This window comes from Canis lupus, chromosome 29 (assembly GCF_011100685.1).
Source record: "Canis lupus familiaris isolate Mischka breed German Shepherd chromosome 29, alternate assembly UU_Cfam_GSD_1.0, whole genome shotgun sequence".
NCBI classification, from domain to species: domain Eukaryota; kingdom Metazoa; phylum Chordata; class Mammalia; order Carnivora; family Canidae; genus Canis; species Canis lupus.
Window position 1 is genome coordinate 29203226 of NC_049250.1, and position 20412 is coordinate 29223637.

The 20412-nt window shown below is 36.1% G+C and overlaps 1 protein-coding gene across 1 annotated transcript; it reads right to left on the reverse strand.

Moving 5' to 3' along the window:
- Positions 1 to 4793: 4793 nt before the first annotated feature.
- On the reverse strand, positions 4794 to 8379 carry FABP9 (fatty acid binding protein 9). Its single transcript, XM_038579252.1, has 4 exons — positions 8241 to 8379; positions 5782 to 5954; positions 5140 to 5241; positions 4794 to 4976 (listed from the first exon to the last, which is right to left on the reverse strand). Exons 1-4 carry the CDS (start codon positions 8311 to 8313, stop codon positions 4926 to 4928), a joined length of 399 nt encoding a protein of 132 aa, XP_038435180.1. The 5' UTR covers positions 8314 to 8379; the 3' UTR covers positions 4794 to 4925.
- Positions 8380 to 20412: the final 12033 nt, after the last annotated feature.

Genomic DNA, 20412 nt, shown 5'->3' on the forward strand with positions numbered 1-20412 from the left:
TCATATAATAAATATTCTGAAAGCCTCTAAAATAATATTATTGATCAATAATATTATTCTCCTAAACTTTCTCCTCTCCCTCCCCTGCCTTTTCTTTCTTTTTTCATACACATCAGAAGCATGGAAAAAAGCACTGGCTCTGGGCCATAGCTAAGTGTGAAACTTAATGACAGCATTCATTCCTTCATTTGGTCACTCATATAGTCAGTGGTAAAAGCAAGTGGTTCTTTCTATGTTCAAGATGACATGAGCATAGTATACCCCTGGGAAAGCACATGTGAGATAATTCCAAGATTCATTATACCTATTCTCACCTGCCTGCATGCAGACAATTACTCAATACACATTAATTAAACTGAGGTAGCACAGGAGGGAACATAGTGAGTGAAGCACCAACAGTTTCTGCCCATATGGCCTTATATTCTATAGGCCATATATTCTATAGAATATAAGGCCATATAATATAATATGGCCCATATATATGGCCCTTAATAATATAAGGCCATATAATATAATATAATGTCTAATATAAGACATATTAGAATATTCAATTATTATTTTCTTTGTTTTCCCATTTATTATTTTCTATCATTTGAGGATGGAGGTAGTGAGGAAACCATTAAAGAGCCAATGAACCATTATTATCTAGAAAGATCCCTCATGGAATTATTTAGACACCAGATGCTAGGATACTGATGATCTGATTTATCTTCAGAACTCAGCCACTAAGGCCTCTGATGCCCTTCCCAGGCAGTTATTTCACAGGTGACAATGGCACTTTAGGCCAGATATCTTCCTAGTACAGGTTTCATGTGTTTTTTCTCTACCTGTAACAATACAGAGATTATAGTTGCTAATGCAAATCTTTTCTTGCAACTTCCTTAGTCACCAGTGGATATTTGATCTTTTGGTTGCTATGGTGACAGTTGCTGTGACATTTATGCTGCCCAAAGGTGGTTAATAGCTTTTCTTTTGTTGAATGGCAAGAGTCAGAAGTTGTTTTTGATTCCTCCAAACAATACCTTTGGCTTTGTTTTTACTAGACTTGAGCAGACATGGCCTCTTTTCCAAAATCTAGTCTAGGATTTCAAATCATTATTCCTGATAGAACACCTGAGAATTAAAGTTCCTCATTCACTAGGGAGGAAATAAAAGACAATTTCTGCATTCCCATTTCTTTTGTTAGTCATTATAGTATATACTGAGTTGGCCACAGTTTTTCTCTTCAATTTGCATTTTTCTTTCCTCTTAGTGAGAAAGTGACATTCACAACATTAAAGTAGGCTGTGCTTCTCAGGCATTAGCATAAAGAACCATAGGAAATACTTTTTAGGACTCAGCCATCTGTTCCCTGTATCTCATGGGAGAAAGGAATCCCTGAAAAATAATTCACTTGCAAAGCATAGTAAGAAGTGTTTGCGTGTCTAGCTTTATTTCATAAAGAACAAATATAAACTCATAAAAGTTGAAGTGATTTTTCTAACCATGTCTTATATAGCTAACCTGCTTTGTTTCCTTCTTTATTTCTTTATTTCCTATCAAGGTTTTCAATAATTGAGATGATATACAGGTGTTGAGAGAAAGCATTATTTACACACACAGACACACACTGTATTTGCTCTAAATGTTCAGTTTAGAAATCTTAAGACTTTAGGATTAGGTTACTTCAGGAAATACCTCACCCTAATTTTCTGCATACACAACTCTGTGAAGTAGACTCCATTTTGCAAAGGAGAAAACCAAAGTGGTTAAGCAGCTCATGGAGGTGTCTACAGCCAGGGTTCAAGTCCTGCTCTGACTGGTTCTCAAACCCCATTCATTCCACTTCACTGCAGGGTACCTCTAGGGTAACATACAATTCCCATTCTTAGCATGGGGCTGGTGTCTAGATGGTTCCTCCCCAGTCTTGTCCCTCTCCAAAAATTACACAGGATCTAGATATCGAACTTCAAAATGGACAAACTCTATTTTCCCTAAACATTCAATTTAGAAATCTTGACAACCTATAACTTTGGGATTAGGTTATTTCCTGATATTTCATCCTAATTTACCATGTATTCTTTGTTATTATCTTTGGAATAGTCAGTTATCTTTTAATGGCCAGTAAAGAAAAGCATGATCTTTTATGCTTACTGCATTTTTGTACAAAAAGTATGAAAATTAAATACACTAAGAATATTCAAAACAAATCATTTTGTCAATGATTTACTAAATAGTATTGGGTAACAAAAAAAGAAATCTAGTGAATTATTCTTTGGTAGTAGTATTAATCATGAATTTAGTATGACTGACCTTTGGATAATTAATACTTTCTCTAAAACTTCAATGTGGATTTGAAACATGATGGTTTACTACTAAGTCATTCAGGTTAAAAATATCTGAAAATAAAATATATTTTCCTGTGTGGCTTATAAAAACTACTCTTACTTCCTTTATTTCAAACCCTTTTGGAAAGTAAATAAATAATGGATTTTTATTGCTAAAGTCACTATAATGAAATGTTCCATTATCTCCAACACAAGTTAACAAATATGACTGGCTATTATTTACTTACAGATAGATCATGATAAATCCAGTACAACTTGACAAACATGGCATGTCATCATTTACTTATAGATAGACCATGACATGTGAAGGCAGGTCAGATATACCAGAAGACTGATCATGCAAAAGTCCTTAGCAAAGACAAATGATTCTAAATATAAATTTCACTGAATTTTTTTCCTACAGAAATTTCGACATGAGTTGACTGAGAATAAAAGTCAAAGCAATAGGGTTTCGAGATGCTGGGCTACTTGTGACATCAAAAGTTGTGAACTCCATCCCTAACATGTTGCTCTGTTCTAGCACCTACCATGGTTTTGAAAGGTGGTCAGAGAGTAAGAATTTGTTAAGTGAATGACTTCCTCAGGAGCAGCATGTTTGATTCTACCTACTAAGGAATCAGGCTTTTGGTTCATCTAGGCTCTTTGTACTTTGATCTATAGCATAAAGGGAAAAGAAATGTCTTGAAAATTCAGAACTATATTAATTCTTGTCTTAATTATGCCTCTGTGAGTCCAAAGATGTTTTTAAGATTTTATTTATTCATGAGAAACACACAGAGAAAGGCAGAGACATAGGCAGAGGGAGAAGCAGGCTCTCTGATGCATGGGAGCCAGATGTGGAACTCGATCCCAAGACCCTGGGATCACAACCTGAACCAAAGGCAGACACGCCCCACTGAGCAACCCAGGTGTGCCCAAAGATTTTTTTTTAAGAGTTTGTTTGTTTGTTTATGAGAGAGAGAGAGCACAGGCAGGGAGAGGGGCAGAAGGAGAAGCAGACTCCCACACGAGGCTCCATCAGGGCTCAATGACCTGAGCCAAAGGCTCAGGCTTAACCAATTGAGCCACCTAGGCATCCTATAAACCCAAAGATGTAAATCATTAACTGCCTAGTGCTTTTTAGAGTAGTATCTTCTTCCTGATGATTGAGAGGAACCCTTCAACCTCTGCTGCAGGCATTGCTAAAGTGGCTGACAGTCATCTGTGTTCACCTTGCAGAGACTGTCCTCTGACAAATGAACCATTGGCCCATGTTCCTCTTTGTGTAAGGACACCTTGGGGGCTGAGAGTCTCTTTGACTTCTGGAGGGCAAGCGTGGCCATATTTTGTACACACTTGAGGAAGGGTGGGCACAAGTCCTATGGGAATGAGTGTCACTGCCCACATCCAGCAGCTGTGCGGCCACCAGCAAGTCCATCATTTCAGGTGCACAGCTGTATGCTTCTGGTTTTAATATGACAATCCTAGTTCCCTTCTTTGGCCTCCTTCCTTTCCTCCATTCAGTTCTTGCCCCAGCCCCAGGCCAGGTGCTTTTGTATATTACCTTGCAATTTCATCCTTAGGAAGGAGCCTAGGGCAGACCCCAGACCCCATTCACACCTGCTGTCCAAGTGTAATTACTAATACAGTCCCTTTCGGCTGTAGACAACAAACTACATGGACATTCTACTTTAGCACATATGAAACATAACTCTCAGAATTTATTTTTGATCAACTACTATCTATTTTTTTAAACTTAAGGCGCAATATGATATTTACATAATTCTTGCCCTTTCCCTTTTTCCTCCTCTAGGGTTTTCAGGCTTTCCGCTTAAATTTTACCTGTACTACTCTGTTTTGCTCTAAGCCCTGAGAGTACTTCCTAGCAACAGCCCTTCATGAAATTATGAAGGGATTTTGTGTAGCTCTAACAATTATATATAGAAAGCATTGAGAAATTCAGGCCTGGCATGTAACATAATATCATTCTGCAAAGACTAAGCTGTCAACAGTGAGGGCAGATGTACTAGCCTGATTATTTCAAGTGGGCTTATCGATAAGTAAGACAATAATTGCTTTAAATGTTCTTCTATAAGAGTTCAACCACAGGTTATGAGGTTCAGGCTCTGTTTTGTGTTCCATCAATCATAACTACTTTAAGCAGAGCCTCCTCCCTCTGTAAAAACAAAAAGCCAGCAGTGTGGGTTTTCAGCATCTGTGCTACCCAAAGTAGTTTCCAACAATCGTATCTCCAGTGCACTACCTCCTCTGTGGGTCACAGGAATTTCCACAGAGCGGCCCTTTGACTGAATGTCTTAACCTAAATGGAACAGGTCTGCCGAACAGAACTCAAGGACTAGGGAAGGCAGGAGGACAGAGGCTCAGGGGGCCTTTGGTGCTCTTCTAATCATACCACAAGCAAGAAGCTTCTCACCTCACCAGTTAATCAGTTTGTCCCCAGCCCTCACTGTCACACAGCTTCAAAACTGCACTTAATTTGTTGGTTTTATTGAGCAAATTTATGTTAAACAATTTTTTAAATTGCTGGCCCTGAGATGTGTCTTCTTCATGCCCCAGCGTCCTATTAGTGAACAAGTTTCCATTATGCAGATACTTTCTTCAGACCTTTTCATAAATTCGAGTGCTGACAGTCTTATTCATGCTATATTCCTAAAAGCAGAAAGGGATCTATTAGAGTTGGTGGATGACAAGTTAAACTTGCTCTGTCCCTCCTTCCCCAGACTCTCCATTCAGAATGCAAAACAACTCAGTTAACTTGAGAAGCATGCGTCAAATAGGAGTATCTAAAAAATTCAATTTATAGAAAACTCACCACTACCATTTTCCCATCTACAATTTGTCTTTTGATTGTTGTCTCTTTGCCAAGCCATTTTTGGACGTGAATCATTGAACCACTGGTTAATGTTATGATGCTCTATAAATGCATAAAGGAATCAGTTAAAAATAACAATTCATGACACTCTAACCTACAGAAGACTAGACATCTACTTTTTCATTTCTATTTTGACATTCTTTCCCCCCATAATCCCTCCTCAGCTCTTGTCATAATTTATTTGATTTAATATTAAAATATTTATTATTAAATATTATGTTATTAAATACTGATTAAAATCACTTAATTTAAATATGACAAACTAGAGAAGTCTCAAGAGATTATTCAATTAATGCTCTCCTTCCACAGACGAACAATACCTAAACTGTTTGTGAATAATTGTTCTCTTCTATATGCTTTTTTATACAGTGACAAAGAGGGATCAGAAAAAAGTGAAAACTTGTCAAAGTTTTTGGCCCTGTGAACCATCAGAATAATTTGCAAAGGGATTGACTTTAGAGACATGAACAAAACAAGCCCAAACTGACTTGGTAATTAATCAGACTAGGTACGAATGAACCATGCTCAGCCACCTTCTGTTTTTTTCTGGATTGTGGAAAACCAAGAAGACTTAGTTTTTACCTTTACTTTCCGGTTGTCTGCTGTGATTTCCTCAAATTCTTCTCCCAGTTTGAAGGAGATCTCAGTGTTTTTGAAGGAACTTTCTGTTTTGATGTTCACTTCATCCCCATTGGCACTTATGCTGATTCTTGGCTTCGCTAACCCTGCCAGGTTCCGGGCTGCTGCATTCATTCCTGTAAGGCAGTGTGCCTTCATAAGACATTTAGGAAGTGCTAACAACTATTTTGGAAAGCAATTTAAAAAGAATATATATTTCCTCCGTTCAGGTTTTGGGTAATGTGTCATAATTTTTTCAGTGCTCACTATGATAGCTGGGTTGAGCCAAACAAGCCCATTCAGAAGGTCTATCTAGTGGTTACACTTGACATTTTGAAAAGCTCAATTCACTTTTTGAGGCTATTGTATCTTGTCTAAAATCTTCCAGACTCATGCTTCATCTAAAATATGTATCTGTGTGGTGCTTTTCAGGGGATCAAAACTCATGCTTTAGTTGGGGAAGTGTTACAACAGTAGTGCAGAGGGTGTTATTATCTTTATTTTTTTTTATTATCTTTATTTTAGAGATGAGTACACAGTGTCCCAGAGAAGCAGAAAGGCTTATTGTAGGTGATGTGTCTGGTAAGTAGCATAGCTGAGATTTAAACATGGGTTTTCTAATTGTCTAAGAATTTTAGCACACTTAAAAAAAGCAAAACAAGAAATACAATTTTCAGTTTATATAAACTACTCTGAAAGATAATGACTTAATGAAGTTCCAGCTCAGGGGCATCTGGATTAGCTCAGTTGGGTATCTGACCTGATTTCAGCTCAGGTCATGATCTCAGGGTCATGGGATTAAGCCCTGAATCAGGTCCCTGTTTGGCGCATCTGCTTCAGATTCTCAATCTCTCTCTCCCTCTGCCCTTCCCTCTGCCTTTTTCTCTGCTCTCTCTCTCTCTCTCAAATAAATAAGTAAATAAAATCCTTTAAAAAAAAATGAAGTTCAAGCTCCTCTCTTATTTGCAGATTACATTTAGATCTGGCCAAGTAAAGAGGAAATATGCAAACTAGACAATTTGGCTAAGAGCCTGGCCAGATTGAGGAATGACCATTGTCAAACTTGATTCCTATAATAGGTACACAGAAGAGCTGAGTCCTCTCTCTCATTATCAATATTGAACTTGGTTTCACATTTAGATTGTGGAATCGATAAGACACATCTGACTTCAGAGAAGCAGTGTCAGCTGTGGATCACAGAAGAGAGAAGAGTGGGGTGGTTACAATGCAAGCTTTGTACCTGTGAGCCCAGGCATGTACTTTCCTTCCTCTAACCTTTATATTTCTCAGTAGCAGATCATGGATAACTATAGTACTTGCCTCCTACATGTGCTAGGAGATGAAGTGAAAAGACTTAGCATGGCAATGGCACACAGTGGATGCTCAGCTATTATTCTCTGCCAAAGTCCAGTTCCCAATCAAAACAAGTGCTACTCTTGCCATAAGCCCAAAGTTCCTTAGATGCCCCCAAATTTAAACTCAAAACAGGTGAGTCTGAATCCATGCAGAAACAGGGAAACATGTTCTTAAATATGTTCTCTAGCTCCCTGAGAAAGTTGATACTGAGCGTGAAAAAGGGACAAACATTACATTATGTACACACTGACTTATTATGCATTGATCAGCTCAGCCAAATTAAAGAAGAAAATAAAGTTAAAAAAATTCTTGGCTTTATATACAGTTTATTATTGCAAGGAAGACTTCTCTTAATTAAATATTTAAAAATACGTGATCAAATATTAAATAATTACCATTCTTCTACCATTAGTGACAATAGTTGAGTTGTTATGGCCCTGAACCATTTTAATTGATATTTATTCAACTTGAGGATGGAGCTAAAGGATGAATAGGGTTTGTATTTCTGAGAAATATCCAGTGGTGAGACATTTGATGAGTAAAAATGTTACATTTCTTCAATAAAAAAATAGAAATTCTTCCAAATATTTTTAAAATATCACTATATGTATGAAGAGTCTAAATATTAACCAACTGGAAGTTTCATTTGTTGCTATTGCTCTTTTGAAGTTATAACTTAAAGCAAACCTTGAAACAAATTTAGCTGATGAATTTAATTATAGATATTATTACCATCTATAAATTTGAAGCTAGGAAATACTATTAGTTGAAATGATGAAGCTAGAGAGAAACTCTAGGGCTTAGGATGATACTTTCAAACAGAATAAATGGACTTAAATATATGGATAATGACTAGAAGGAAGTATCTGTGAATAATTTTTGTATTCCAAAAATTATTGCTAGTAACAAAAAAAATCAAAAACAGATACATAAACTTTGTTAATCTTATAGACTATTTCCTCCAAACACAAAAAAGAGATCTGTAGGAAAATTCATTGTAAAATGCAAACCTAACCACATCACAAAATGTGTCGCCAGTTCCCAAATCTCATAATGGTATTTCTTACCCAGTTGTTTCAAGTATTCCTCAAAGTTTTCACTGGAGACCAGCTTCCAGGTTCCCAAGAAGGGCTCAATCATGGTGGAAAGCTTGCTGAGAAGAGGCACTCACAACCAAAAGCCAAAGAAACAGGGAACGCTGTGCTACCAGTACCTTAATTTAAAAGGCGTCTTCATCATGTGACTTTTCTGGAATGACCAATGGGCAGCAGCAAGACCAAAGAGTCTAGGTACCAGCATGACTCATTTTATTTACCTCCAAATTAAGAAACAGAAAATCAACGTGTAAAGTTGAATTTAAGTCAATGATTACAGCTTCTAAGAAAGAGATTTACACCCCCAAGTCACCTGCTAAATATTATTTGTGGAATGGAGACAATTTTCAATACATCAGCCCTTTGAAATTTGAATGTTGAGTCAACTCTAAAGGAAGATCCCAACAAGTGTCCAATAAACACCTGACTAAGATGGTTTTCCCACCTGATAATAGAAGCACATCCTTGCTTGGTCCACCTCAGCTGTTTTTTGTTTGGACACGTCATGGTGCCAGAGTATACTCTTCATTAAAATAATATCCTCCCCTCCCTTCCTTGCAGGGTTGATGAATTGATATTAGTTAATGTAACTGAAGTGTCTTCAGTTGCTTGGAGTGAGGTATAGAGTATTATTAATATTATCATTACTGTTCATCAAGAGTAATTGCCCACTGGGAACAAAGGTAACAATTACCATTGAATCGTGTTTTGTGACTTAAGTCCTAAAAAGGAGGTGGAGCTAATGCTTGGAAAATTCATCTTTCAGGCTTCCAAAGTAATTGTGATATTAAGATACCACTTGAAAAAAAAAAAAAAGATACCACTTGAAATTGTGAGGGGAAGTTTTAGAGAGACAAAGGGTATCTTGATATCTACATTCTAAAAGACAAGGCAGTAGAATTTAAATCTCTGTACAATTACTTTTAAAGTCATCTTTGGTAACCCACGTAATATGGACTTTGCAATTTTGCCTTCACTGAGAAGGATTAGATTCCGTGGCTCTAGATTTACATCTCAGTTTTGAATTCCAGTTGTTTTGAAGAAAGCTGAAAAATCAGGCACCAAAAGAAGGATATTCATCCTATATTCTGCTTGTGTCAAATATTTCTTCAATTCAAAGAAATATTTATTTAAGTCATCTGTGAAAAAAAAAAAACAAATTTAAAAAGAGGTTGATGCTTTGGCACCATAACATTATCACCTAAGTGGGGTAGGGAATTTCTTTTGATGATAACATATAAAGAAGGGATTTATAATGCAATGTCTTTTTATTTTAAGATTTTATTTATTCATGAGAGACAAGAGAGAGGCAGAGACATAAGCAGAGGGAGAAGTGGGCTCCCCGTGGGGAGCCCCATGTGGGACTCAATCCCAGGACCCCAGGATCATGACCTGAGCTGAAGGCAGATACTCAACCACTGGCCACCCAGGTGCCCCTATAATGCAGTATCTTTATAAATACAATAGTTACTAAAATACCTGGAGGGCAAAACAAGGGAAGCAAAAACCCTAGAATCAGTTTCAGGAAACTGAGACCTCTCCCCAAAATACATGCCTTAACGGTTGAAAGTATACTCAGAGGTGATGTTCAAATAAGGAACAGATCATATCTTGCTTTACTGGTTCTAGATGAGTATTTACATTCTCTGCTTGAAAGATAGCAAGCCACCATGGCTCTCTGTGTCTGCCGGTGGGGTAGTGTGGCATTAGCATAATCATCCTTGTCCCAATTTCCCTTCCATTGACTGATTCAGAAATCAACCCTGTGGTCCATTGAGAACTCAGTTGTCCCATGAGACAAATGAGAAAGCAAAATTTCTGGCCTCCATAAAATTCCCTTAGCCCTAAGAGAAAGGCCAAAGGATGGTTCCTCTTCTCCTCTGCACATTTTGCTTTTCTGTATAACTTAGGACGGCTGCAGCCATTGTGCTACCAAGTCAAAGATGAAGCCAAAACTGAGGATGGCAGAGTGGGAAGTGGGGAAGAACTAAGACCATTTTATTTCTGGAATTTTGAATATGTAAATTACTGAATTTCATTATTATTGAAACAGTTGCATGTCTGAGTTTTCATTACTTGCATCTTAAGCCTTTGTCATCGATAGGCCTTAGCAAATAGCTTTACTTAAATGATTGATTTGGATGCTCAAAAAACCAATCACACGTATATGACACTGGCCTCATGCACAGCAACTCCCATCTTTCCAGGTCCGACTCAAACATCTTCTTCTCTGTGAAACTGTTCAGAGCTAATTGATCCCTAGTATGTAGTACAGTTATACTTTCACAGAAAAATATTAGAGAACATTTCTTATAGTATTGCAAGTAGTTATTTTCCAACTTGTCCCCGGAATTATTTTACAAGTGCATCAAGCACAAAAAACATTCCTTACTCCTCTCCATATCCCAAAGACAGTGTCTGCTATAGGGTAGATGGTCAATGAATGTTTTACGAATGATTGACAAAAGGAATAAACAGGTTTGTTTCATTTTAATTGACAGTTCCCTTTTTCTGATCTCAATCTCTCCAACAGTGACTCTAGGCAAGCTTGTAATACATTGGTCCAACCTGCTCACATGATAGGTCTTTTATTACCATCATCAGACAGTAGGGGGATTCTCAGATTCCTTCTTTGCTCTATGTCTCTTATTACCATACAAGGAGTCTCTTCCCAACAAAGTAAGTGCTACCACCACTAGCCTTTGGCATTTTTTTTTTTTTTTGTCTGATCATAAACACAAAACAAAACAAAAAACACCATTCCCTCAAGTAAAAAAATTTTCAACTGAGAATGTTCTTAATTGCTAATCCTAGCAAAGGAGCTAGAATACAATAATTTGGTATGGAACAGTTAGACATCTTGTTTTCATGACAATTACAATGTCTGTTTCTCCATTATCTCATTTTTATATGTTTCTCCAATATCTCATTTTCTATATGAACTTTTTCTTGTGATAGTTTAGATATTAAGTAGTTTTTAATAAAGTTTGATGTTTGAGGAGCCACATTCTCCACTGGCGAGAAATAGTGGTAAAAATGAAAATATATCAGTAGCTACAAAAGTATTCAGAAGTATGTCTGGTAATTTATTTCTGTACATATACTATTTTAGCTGGAGCCACATTAGATTTATTTTCAAACTTTTTATTGTAAAATACATGTTTCACAAAATTAACTATCTTAAACATTTTTAAATGTACAGTTCGGCGGCATTACATTCATATTTTTACACAGCCATTGACCACCATCTATTTCCAGAACTCTTTTCGTCTTGCAAAACTGAAACTCTATACCTACTAAACAATAACGTGATTTTCCCTTTCACCCAGCCTCTGGCAACCACTATTCTACTTCCTGTCTCTATGATTTTGACTACTCTAAGCACCTCAGATAAGTGGAATCATATAGTATTTGTTTTGTGTGTGTGTGACTGGCACATTTCACTTAGCATAAATTCCTTAAATTTCATCCAGGTTGTACCATGTCAGAATTTCCTTCCTTTTTAATACTTATTAATATTCCATTTGTATGTAAGTACAACGTCTTGCTTATCCATCTGTCAGTGGACCTTGAATTGCTTCTAAATTTTAGTTATTGTGAGTACTATTGCTATGAATATGGGTGCACAAATATCTCTTTGAGACCCTGCTTTCAATTTTAGGGGTAAATACTCAGAAGTAGAATTGCTGGACCACATAGTAATTACATTTTTAATTTTTTGAGGAACTACCATACTGTTTTCTACAGCAGGAAAACATTTTACCTTCTGACCGATGGTACACAAGGGTTCCAATTTCTCAACATCTTTACCAACACATTATTTGTAGTTTTTAAAGATTCTAAAATTTATTTTAGAGAGAAAGAGAGCAAATAGGGGGAGGGGCAGAGGAAGAGGGAGATAGAGAATCCCCAAGCCGACTCCTGTTTGTGAGCAAGGAGCTCAAAATCAGGACCCTCCGATCATGACCTGAACCTAAACCAAGAGTCAGCCTCCCAATTGACTGAGCCACCCAGGCACCTCTGGTTTGTTTTTTTAATAGTAGCCATTTTAATAGATGTGACGTAGTATCTTATTGTAATTTTGATTTTCATAATCACTAATGATTGGCAGTATTGGATATCTCTTCATGTACTTATTGGACATTTGTATATCTTCTTAAGAAAAATGTCTTTTCAAGTCTTTTGCCCATTTTTTAATCAGGCTGTTAGTTTTATTTACTATTGAGTTTTAGGCACTCTCTCTATATTCTGGATATTAATTCCTTATCAGAGATATGATTTCCAAATATTTTTCCCATTCTGTGAATTGACTTTTTACTCTGTTGTTAGTATATCAACACAATAGATAGACACAGATTTTTAATTTTCATGAAGTCCAATTTGTTGTTGCCTGTGACATTGGTTTGTATTCAAGAAATCATTGCCAAATCCAGTGTCATGAAGTTTTTACTCTATATTTTCTTCTAAAAATTTTATGGTTTCAGGTCTTACATTTAGGTCATGGATCCATTTGAGTTCATTTTTGCATATGGTAATGGTTCAACTTCATTCTTTTGCATGTGATATCCAATTTTTCCAGCACCATATGTTGAACACCGTCCTTTACCCATTAATTAGTCTTGGCACATTCATTGAAAATTATATGACCATGTATGTGAGGGTTAATTTCTGGACTCTCAAAAAAAAAAATTTCTGGACTCTATTCTAGTCCATATATGTCTGTCTTTATGCCAGTACTACACTATTCTGATTATAGTAGCTTTGTAGTAAGTTTTAAAATCAGGAAATATGAGTAATCCAATTTTATTTTTATTTTTCAGAATTGGCTCTTTGTGATCCCTTTAGATTCCATATGAATTTTAGAATGGGTTTTCTATTTCTGCAAAAAATGTCATTGGGATTTTGATGGGGATTCCATTACTTCTGTAGATAGCTTTGAATGGTATTGACATCTTAACAATATTAAGTCTTCCAGTCTATAAATATGGGATATCTTTCCATTTATCTATGTGTTCTAAAAATTTATTTTAGAAATGTTTTGGAGTTTTCATTGCACAAATCTGTTAACCAAAAGTTAATTCCTTTAATTAAGTTAAATTAATTACGTTAATTCCTACGTATTTTATTTTTTGCTGCTATTGTAAACGGAAATGTTTTCTTAATTTACTTCTCAGGTTGTTCAGCGTTAGTGTATAGAAACACAACTACTTTTTGTGTGTTGATGTTGTATCCTGCTGCTTTGCTGAATTCATTTATTCTAATTGGTTTGTTTCAGGTGTGTGGAATCTCTAGGATTTTCTTTATATAAAATCATACCATCTGTGAACAGAAATAATTTTACTTCTTTTTCAGCTTGGATGCCTTTTTTTTTTTCATTGCACAATTACTTTGACTAGTACTTCTAGTAACATATTAAGTAGAAATGGAAGAAGCTGTCTCATTCCTGGTTATAGAGAGAGAGAGGCAGAGACACAGGCAGAGGGAGAAGCAGGCTCCATGCACCGGGAGCCCGATGTGGGATTCGATCCCGGGTCTCCAGGATCGCGCCCTGGGCCAAAGGCAGGCGCTAAACCGCTGCACCACCCAGGGATCCCCTAGAGGAAGAACTTTTAGTTTTGCTATTGAGTCTAATGTTCAATGTGGGGTTTTCATATTTGGTTTTTGTTATGCTAAGGTAGTTTCCTACTATTCCTAGTCCATAGAATGTTTTCACATGAAAAAGTATTGAATTTTGTCAAATGCACTCTCTGTATCATTTGAGATGACCATATAGTTTTTCCCCCTTCCTTGTGATAATGCAGTATATGAGATTGACTGATTTTTGTATGTTGAACCATGTTTGCATTCCCAGAATAAATTCCAATTAGTCATGGTGTATAATCATTTTAACACACTGCTGAATTCTGTTTGCTAGCATATTGTTGAGGACTTTTGCCTCAAAATTTATATGGCTGTAAATAGCCCTTTCTAACGTTTTTTTCTTCAAGTGTCTTTGAAGTTAGAATCTGGGTTACATGGCTTCATAAAATGAATTAGACAGTCTTCCTTTTTCTCTAGTTAGGTTTTTTGTTTTTTGTTTTTTGTTTTTGTGGAAGATTTTGAGAAGGATCGGCATTAGTTCTACTTTAATTTGGTAGAGTTCACCAGTGAAAACATTAACCCTGGGACTTTTCTTTATCAGATATTTGGTTACTGATTCAGTCTCCTTACTAGTTACAGATCTATTCATTCAGATTTGCTATTTCTTTCATGGTTTAGTCTTAGTAGGTTTTGTATTTCTAGGAATTTGTTCCTTTGATCTAGGTTATCCTATTTGTTGATGTACAACAGAGTTCTCTAATCCTTTCTATTTCTGTAGAATCAGTAGTAATGTCTCTAGTTTCATTTCTGACTTAGTAATTTGAGCCTTCTTTTTTTCTTAGTCCATCTAACTAAAGATTTGTCAATTTTGCTGATCTTTTGAAGAACCAAATTTTGGTTTGATTGATTTTTCTCTCTCATTTTTTCTATTTCCTATTACATTCATCTCTGCTCTGATTTTTATTATTTCCTTCTGCTAACTTTGGGCTCAGTTTTTCTTGTTTTTCAAGTTTCTTGAGTTGTAAAGTTAGGTTGTGGATTTAAAAACTCCTCTCTTTTTTTCTTCTCCTCTTTTAATAATAGTATTTGTGACTATAAATTTCCCACTTAGCATTATTTTCACTGCATCCCATAAGTTTTGATGTTGTGTTTCAGTTTTCATTCATTTCCAAGTGTTTTCTAATTCCTCTTGTTATTTTTTCTGTGATTCATTGGTTGTTGTTTAACTTCCACAAATTTGTGAATTTTCCATTTTTTCTGTTACTGATTTCTTACTTCATCCCATTTGTCTAAAGAAGACATTTTATATCTCTATCTTTTTAAATTTATTGAGACTTAATTTGTATTCTTTCTATCATGGAGAATGTTCCATGTACACTTGAGAAGAATATGTATGCTGGTTGTTAGGTTGAGTGTTCTATACATATCTGTTAGATTTAGTTGGTTTATTGTGTTTTTCAAGTTTGCTATTTCCTTACATATGTTCTATCTGGTTATTCTATCCCTTATTGAGAGAGATTTGAATTCTCCAAGTATTATTGTAGAATTGTCTATTTCTCCCTTTAATTCTGGCAAGTATTTTTTATTGAGACATAAAAATTGTCATTTTTTGCTTAATATATTTTGATGGTCTGTTACTAGATAAATGTTTATAATTATTATATATTCTTGCTGTATTGAAATTTTCATTAATATATAAGCCTATTTTGTCCGTTATTAGTATGGCCACCTCTGCTCTCTTTTGGTTACTATTTGCATGGAATATCCTTTTCTATCCTTTGACTTTCAGCTTCGATCCTTTGAATCTAAAGTTAGTTTCTTATAGGTAGCATATGGTTAGATTATGTTTTTTCATTCTTTCTGCCAACCTCTGTCTTTGATTGGAGTGCTTACTCCATTTACATTTAAACAATTACTGATAAGGAGGGATTTATTTCTGTCATTTTACTGTTTTCCATGTGCTTTGTAGTTTTTTCCCCCTCATTTCCTGCATTACTATTTTCTTTTTTGTTTAGTTGTTTTTTTGTAGTGAAACACTAAAATTCCTTTCTCATTTCCTTTAGTTGTTTATTTTTTCCTTTTGTTGTTTTCTATAACTAGTTTCTTTTTTATTTCCATGGGGATTACATTTAACATCCTAATGTTATAACTAATTCTAATTTGAATTTATGCCAACTAAACTTGAAAAACATAGAAAATCTGCTTGGTATTTGCCAAGTTATTCTATCATAAAACTAATTAATAAGCAATTAATGACAGTTATCTTTCATGGCCTAACTCAAATACATCTTCTATGTTGAAAACTCTGACTACTCCAACACATGTTGGTCCATAGAATATACCACATAATTTAGTGTATAATCCATTTCTTTCCCTACATTGCATCTTAATTCATTCTGTTAAAATTACTGAGGGATTACCATGTTTTAGGCACTATGCTAGATTCTGGGTATACATGTAAGTGACTTGCTCTAGAAGCAGTGATAACCTAGTGAATGGGAAAGAAGTAATGGGAAATGGGAAATGTAGTAATATCTTGTTATACTAAGAACACACACACTTTTCTGTGTTCATGGAGAAGAAAGTTTTAACCTTTCCTAGATTTCGGGGATAAGGATAGAGGAAGAGAGGGAATATCAGGACAATTTTCTGAGGTAATGTGATGGTATTCATGCTATTTCTCTGCTACATTAAGAATATGAATATGGGCTACCATTCTTTCTGTGTTCCATACCACACCTAACGCAAAGAAGATAGTTAACTTACTCATTCAAGAATCGTTTATTAAGCTCTAACTCCCCTGTTCACTATGACAGGGTCTGGGGATCTCGCTACAAATCTGACACAATCCTTGCCCTTGAAATGCTCTCAATGACTGATTTTTTTTCCTGTTGCCTACAATTTTCTGTTTGTTTGACTCTGTGTGAATCCTTTTATTGTATCCTGCGTTGGGATACAGCTGATGTATGAATAAATGGATGGATCCATAATTAGATGTAAGGTCAATATTGTGTTTTTCACATCTAATTAGAGAGATGTTCATTGATAAGCTAGCTAAGTGCTGTGCCTTACTCCTTCACTCAGCCATTTCCTGTATCCGTACAGTCTGGCTAGCAGTGCTATAAACACACTGCTTAAAAGCTAGACCCCAAAGATTAAAAAAAAAATCACTACCTGACAGCCATCATGGAGGCTTACATGTTCCAACTCAAGACTTCAAAATCTATTTTTCCCTTCAGCAGCAACACATCTGAAGAGGTAACTTTTCACAAGTGCCTCACAAACCCTTGAGTAATTCTCAAGTGCAGATGATAACTTCTTTCTTACCCATTGAAGAAAGCAAATAAAAGAACATGTTTATTTAAAAAAGTATTTTACAGGATAATATTGAATTTAAGTCATTTATTTATTTATTTATTTATTTATTTATTTATTTATTATTTTTTTATTTATTTATGATAGTCACACAGAGAGAGAGAGAGGCAGAGAGAGAAGCAGGCTCCATGCACCAGGAGCCCGACGTGGGATTCGATCCCGGGTCTCCAGGATCGCGCCCTGAGCCAAAGGCAAGCGCCAAACCGCTGCGCCACCCAGGGATCCCAAGTCATTTATTTTTAAAAGTAAAATAATTTGTAAATTTTTGTATACTTTATTATTGGTAGTAACTTATTTTGACATATCACACAATGGTCAAGTCACAATAATGACTTGGGTGAAAATCACTATTCTAAATAGGCTAGGTCACCTTTTCAAAACTTATGCATAATTTTCAAATAAAAATTTAAGCCAGTACTGATTTGGGATTTGGAAGAAGTATTTCTAAGGCAGAAATTATAGTTCAATGATGGTAGTGATGGGAATTGGAGAAAACAAAGGATATGCTGACCTATCATGTCATCTGAATCTCACAGTTTCTGAAGACTGAGTGAATGGCTTTTTGAAACATTCTTATCTACTTCGAAATATAGATGGACTCTATACCCACACATCTGTTTTTCTGAGAAGTATATACTTGATCCTTTCTTCTTTTTTTATAAATATTTTATTTATTTATTCATGAGAGAGAGAGAGAGAGGCAGAGACACAGGCAGAGGAAGAAGCAGGCTCCATGCCGTGAGCCCGACATGGGACTCGATCCTGGGTCTCCAGGATCAGGCCCTGGGCTGAAAGCGGTGCTAAACCGCTGAGCCCCCCGGGCTGCCCCCTGTCTTTCTTCTTTTAAGAGTAGAATCTTCTCTATGTTTTTGTATATATGTTGGTAGAAGCAATGTCAGACAATGGAAAATTATGTGAGCCTCAAAGTCTCAAGAAGGATGAATTTGAGAACTGATACTCAAAGATGCTTCTTGTATCTATGGCTTTAGTTTTATGAAAATACAAAAACAAGAAATTAACTTATCTAGCAAATTTACATTGAACTGAATCTTCTTACTCAGTGCTTCCACAGAATCTGAAAAATAAGAATAAACTTGAAGAGTAAATTTTCAAAAATACCTAGATCCACAAATACACATAATTAGAAGTGGTGCCTAATGCAACTTTGTAAAAAGTTAGCACAGAGGAACCATTAAGGGATGAGGAAGTTTCGGGATGAGGGAAGGGAGAGTTTTAGACAGAAAGAAGCAGAACATACCAACACACACACACACACACACAAACCCACCTCCCCACACACACACAACTTAAGACAAAAAAAGTATGAAAATTGCTTGGTATGGTGGAAGCAGGAATGAAAAGACAATAACAGCAATGATCAAACTACACAGCTGGGAAAAGGCAAGTATAAGACAAATATGCATGCCACGCTATGGAGATTGGACCTTCTCTGGATGCAATGGGCATCACTTACAGCTTTTAATCAGTGAGTGAACAGGTCAGGTTTTTATTGTATAAATTGTATAAATGTATAAATATTATTTATGAAGTCTACAGAACTTGGAAAAGAGAAGAGGGAATTGAGAATAAAAGAGGGAAATTGGGCAGCCCAGGTGGCTCAGTGGTTTAGCACTGCCTTCAGCCCAGGGCCTGATCCTGGAAACCTGGGATCGGGTCCCACCTTGGGCTCCCTGCATGGAGCCTGCTTCTCCCTCTGCCTGTTTCTGCCTCTCTCTCTCTCTCTCTCTCTCTCTCTCTGTGTCTCTCATAAATAGATAAATAAAATCTTTTATAAATAAATTAAATAAAATTTATTAGGAGAGTCCAGAAGTAATTTTAAAAATGTTTGGTGGTATTGGCAATGGAAATGAGGAAAGCAAACATTAAAGAAATTTTAAGTTGATAGAATCAACATGATTTTTTAAAAATAAAATAGATGCTGTGGAGTGAGGAAGAAGATAAATTCAATAATGATTTTAATATTTATGGAATGGGAAATTGGACAAAACATCCTGGCATTCACTGAGCTTTGGAAAATAGGATGATCAATAAGTTTTAGGGAGTGAGGGGAAGAGGGCAGCAATGGTAAGTTTAGCGTAGAACATGTTGAGTTGAGGTGCCTAGGACATCCACTTGATCACCTTCAAGTCTTTCTTTTTTCTAACTCTCCCTCATCCTTGGATGATCTCATCACCATTTATGAATTAAATTACCACTTGGGGCAGCCCCGGGTGGCTCAGTGGTTTAGTGCAGCCTTCAGCCCAGCATCTGATCCTAGAGACCCAGGATCAAGTCCCACGTCGGGCTCCCTGCATGGAGCCTGCTTCTCCCTCTGCCTGTGTCTCTGCCTCTCTCTCTCTCTCTCTCTCTCTCTCTCTCTCTCTCTGTGTGTGTGTGTGTGTGTGTGTGTGTGTGTCAGGAATAAATAAATAAATAAATCTTTAAATAAATAAATAAATAAATAACCACTTGGATACTGAGGACTCCTAGATCTATATCCTAGCCAAGGTTGCTTTCTTGAGTTTCAGATTCTGTTTATTCCCTAGTTAGCTTTCTGTACTGTAAACCTCAGTTTCCTCATCTGTGAACAGGAATACTAAAATCACCTTATAGGATTACTGTGATAATAAATGAAGTAAAACATGCAAAGTGCCTGGGACCAAAGTAAGTGCTTAATAAATATTCATTTATGAAGAATTGTCTTACTGGGTCCCTATAAGGCTTCTCTTGTGGAGTTCTTTAATCCTCCAGTAAGCCCAAACTGAGAATCTGATTCTCTGTTTTTGCAAAGAAAGTAAATTCTTATGATCAGGAGCTGACTTCACCTCTTCTGGCCTCTTCATATCTTGGTGTTGTGCAAAAAACAAGTGTTCAGAAAATAATGGACTTATTCTTAAAGGAAGCATCACAAACAGAATTCTAGCAACTGCAGCACACTAACAGACTCTGGCTGACTGTAAAATATAGGTATGTAGTTTAGAAATTTTCGTCTATGTAGGTGGAGCTCCACACAGTGATTTCTAGAATAGCTTCAAAGCTTCTACAAAAAGCAGAAGAAATCTCTCTCTCTCTCTCTTTTACACACACACACACACACACACACACACTTCTGTCTGGGAGGCCTCATTATCGTTTTTGTTTGTTTGTTTTTAAATCCATGGAGATTTTATTTGAATAAAAATTTCCAAAA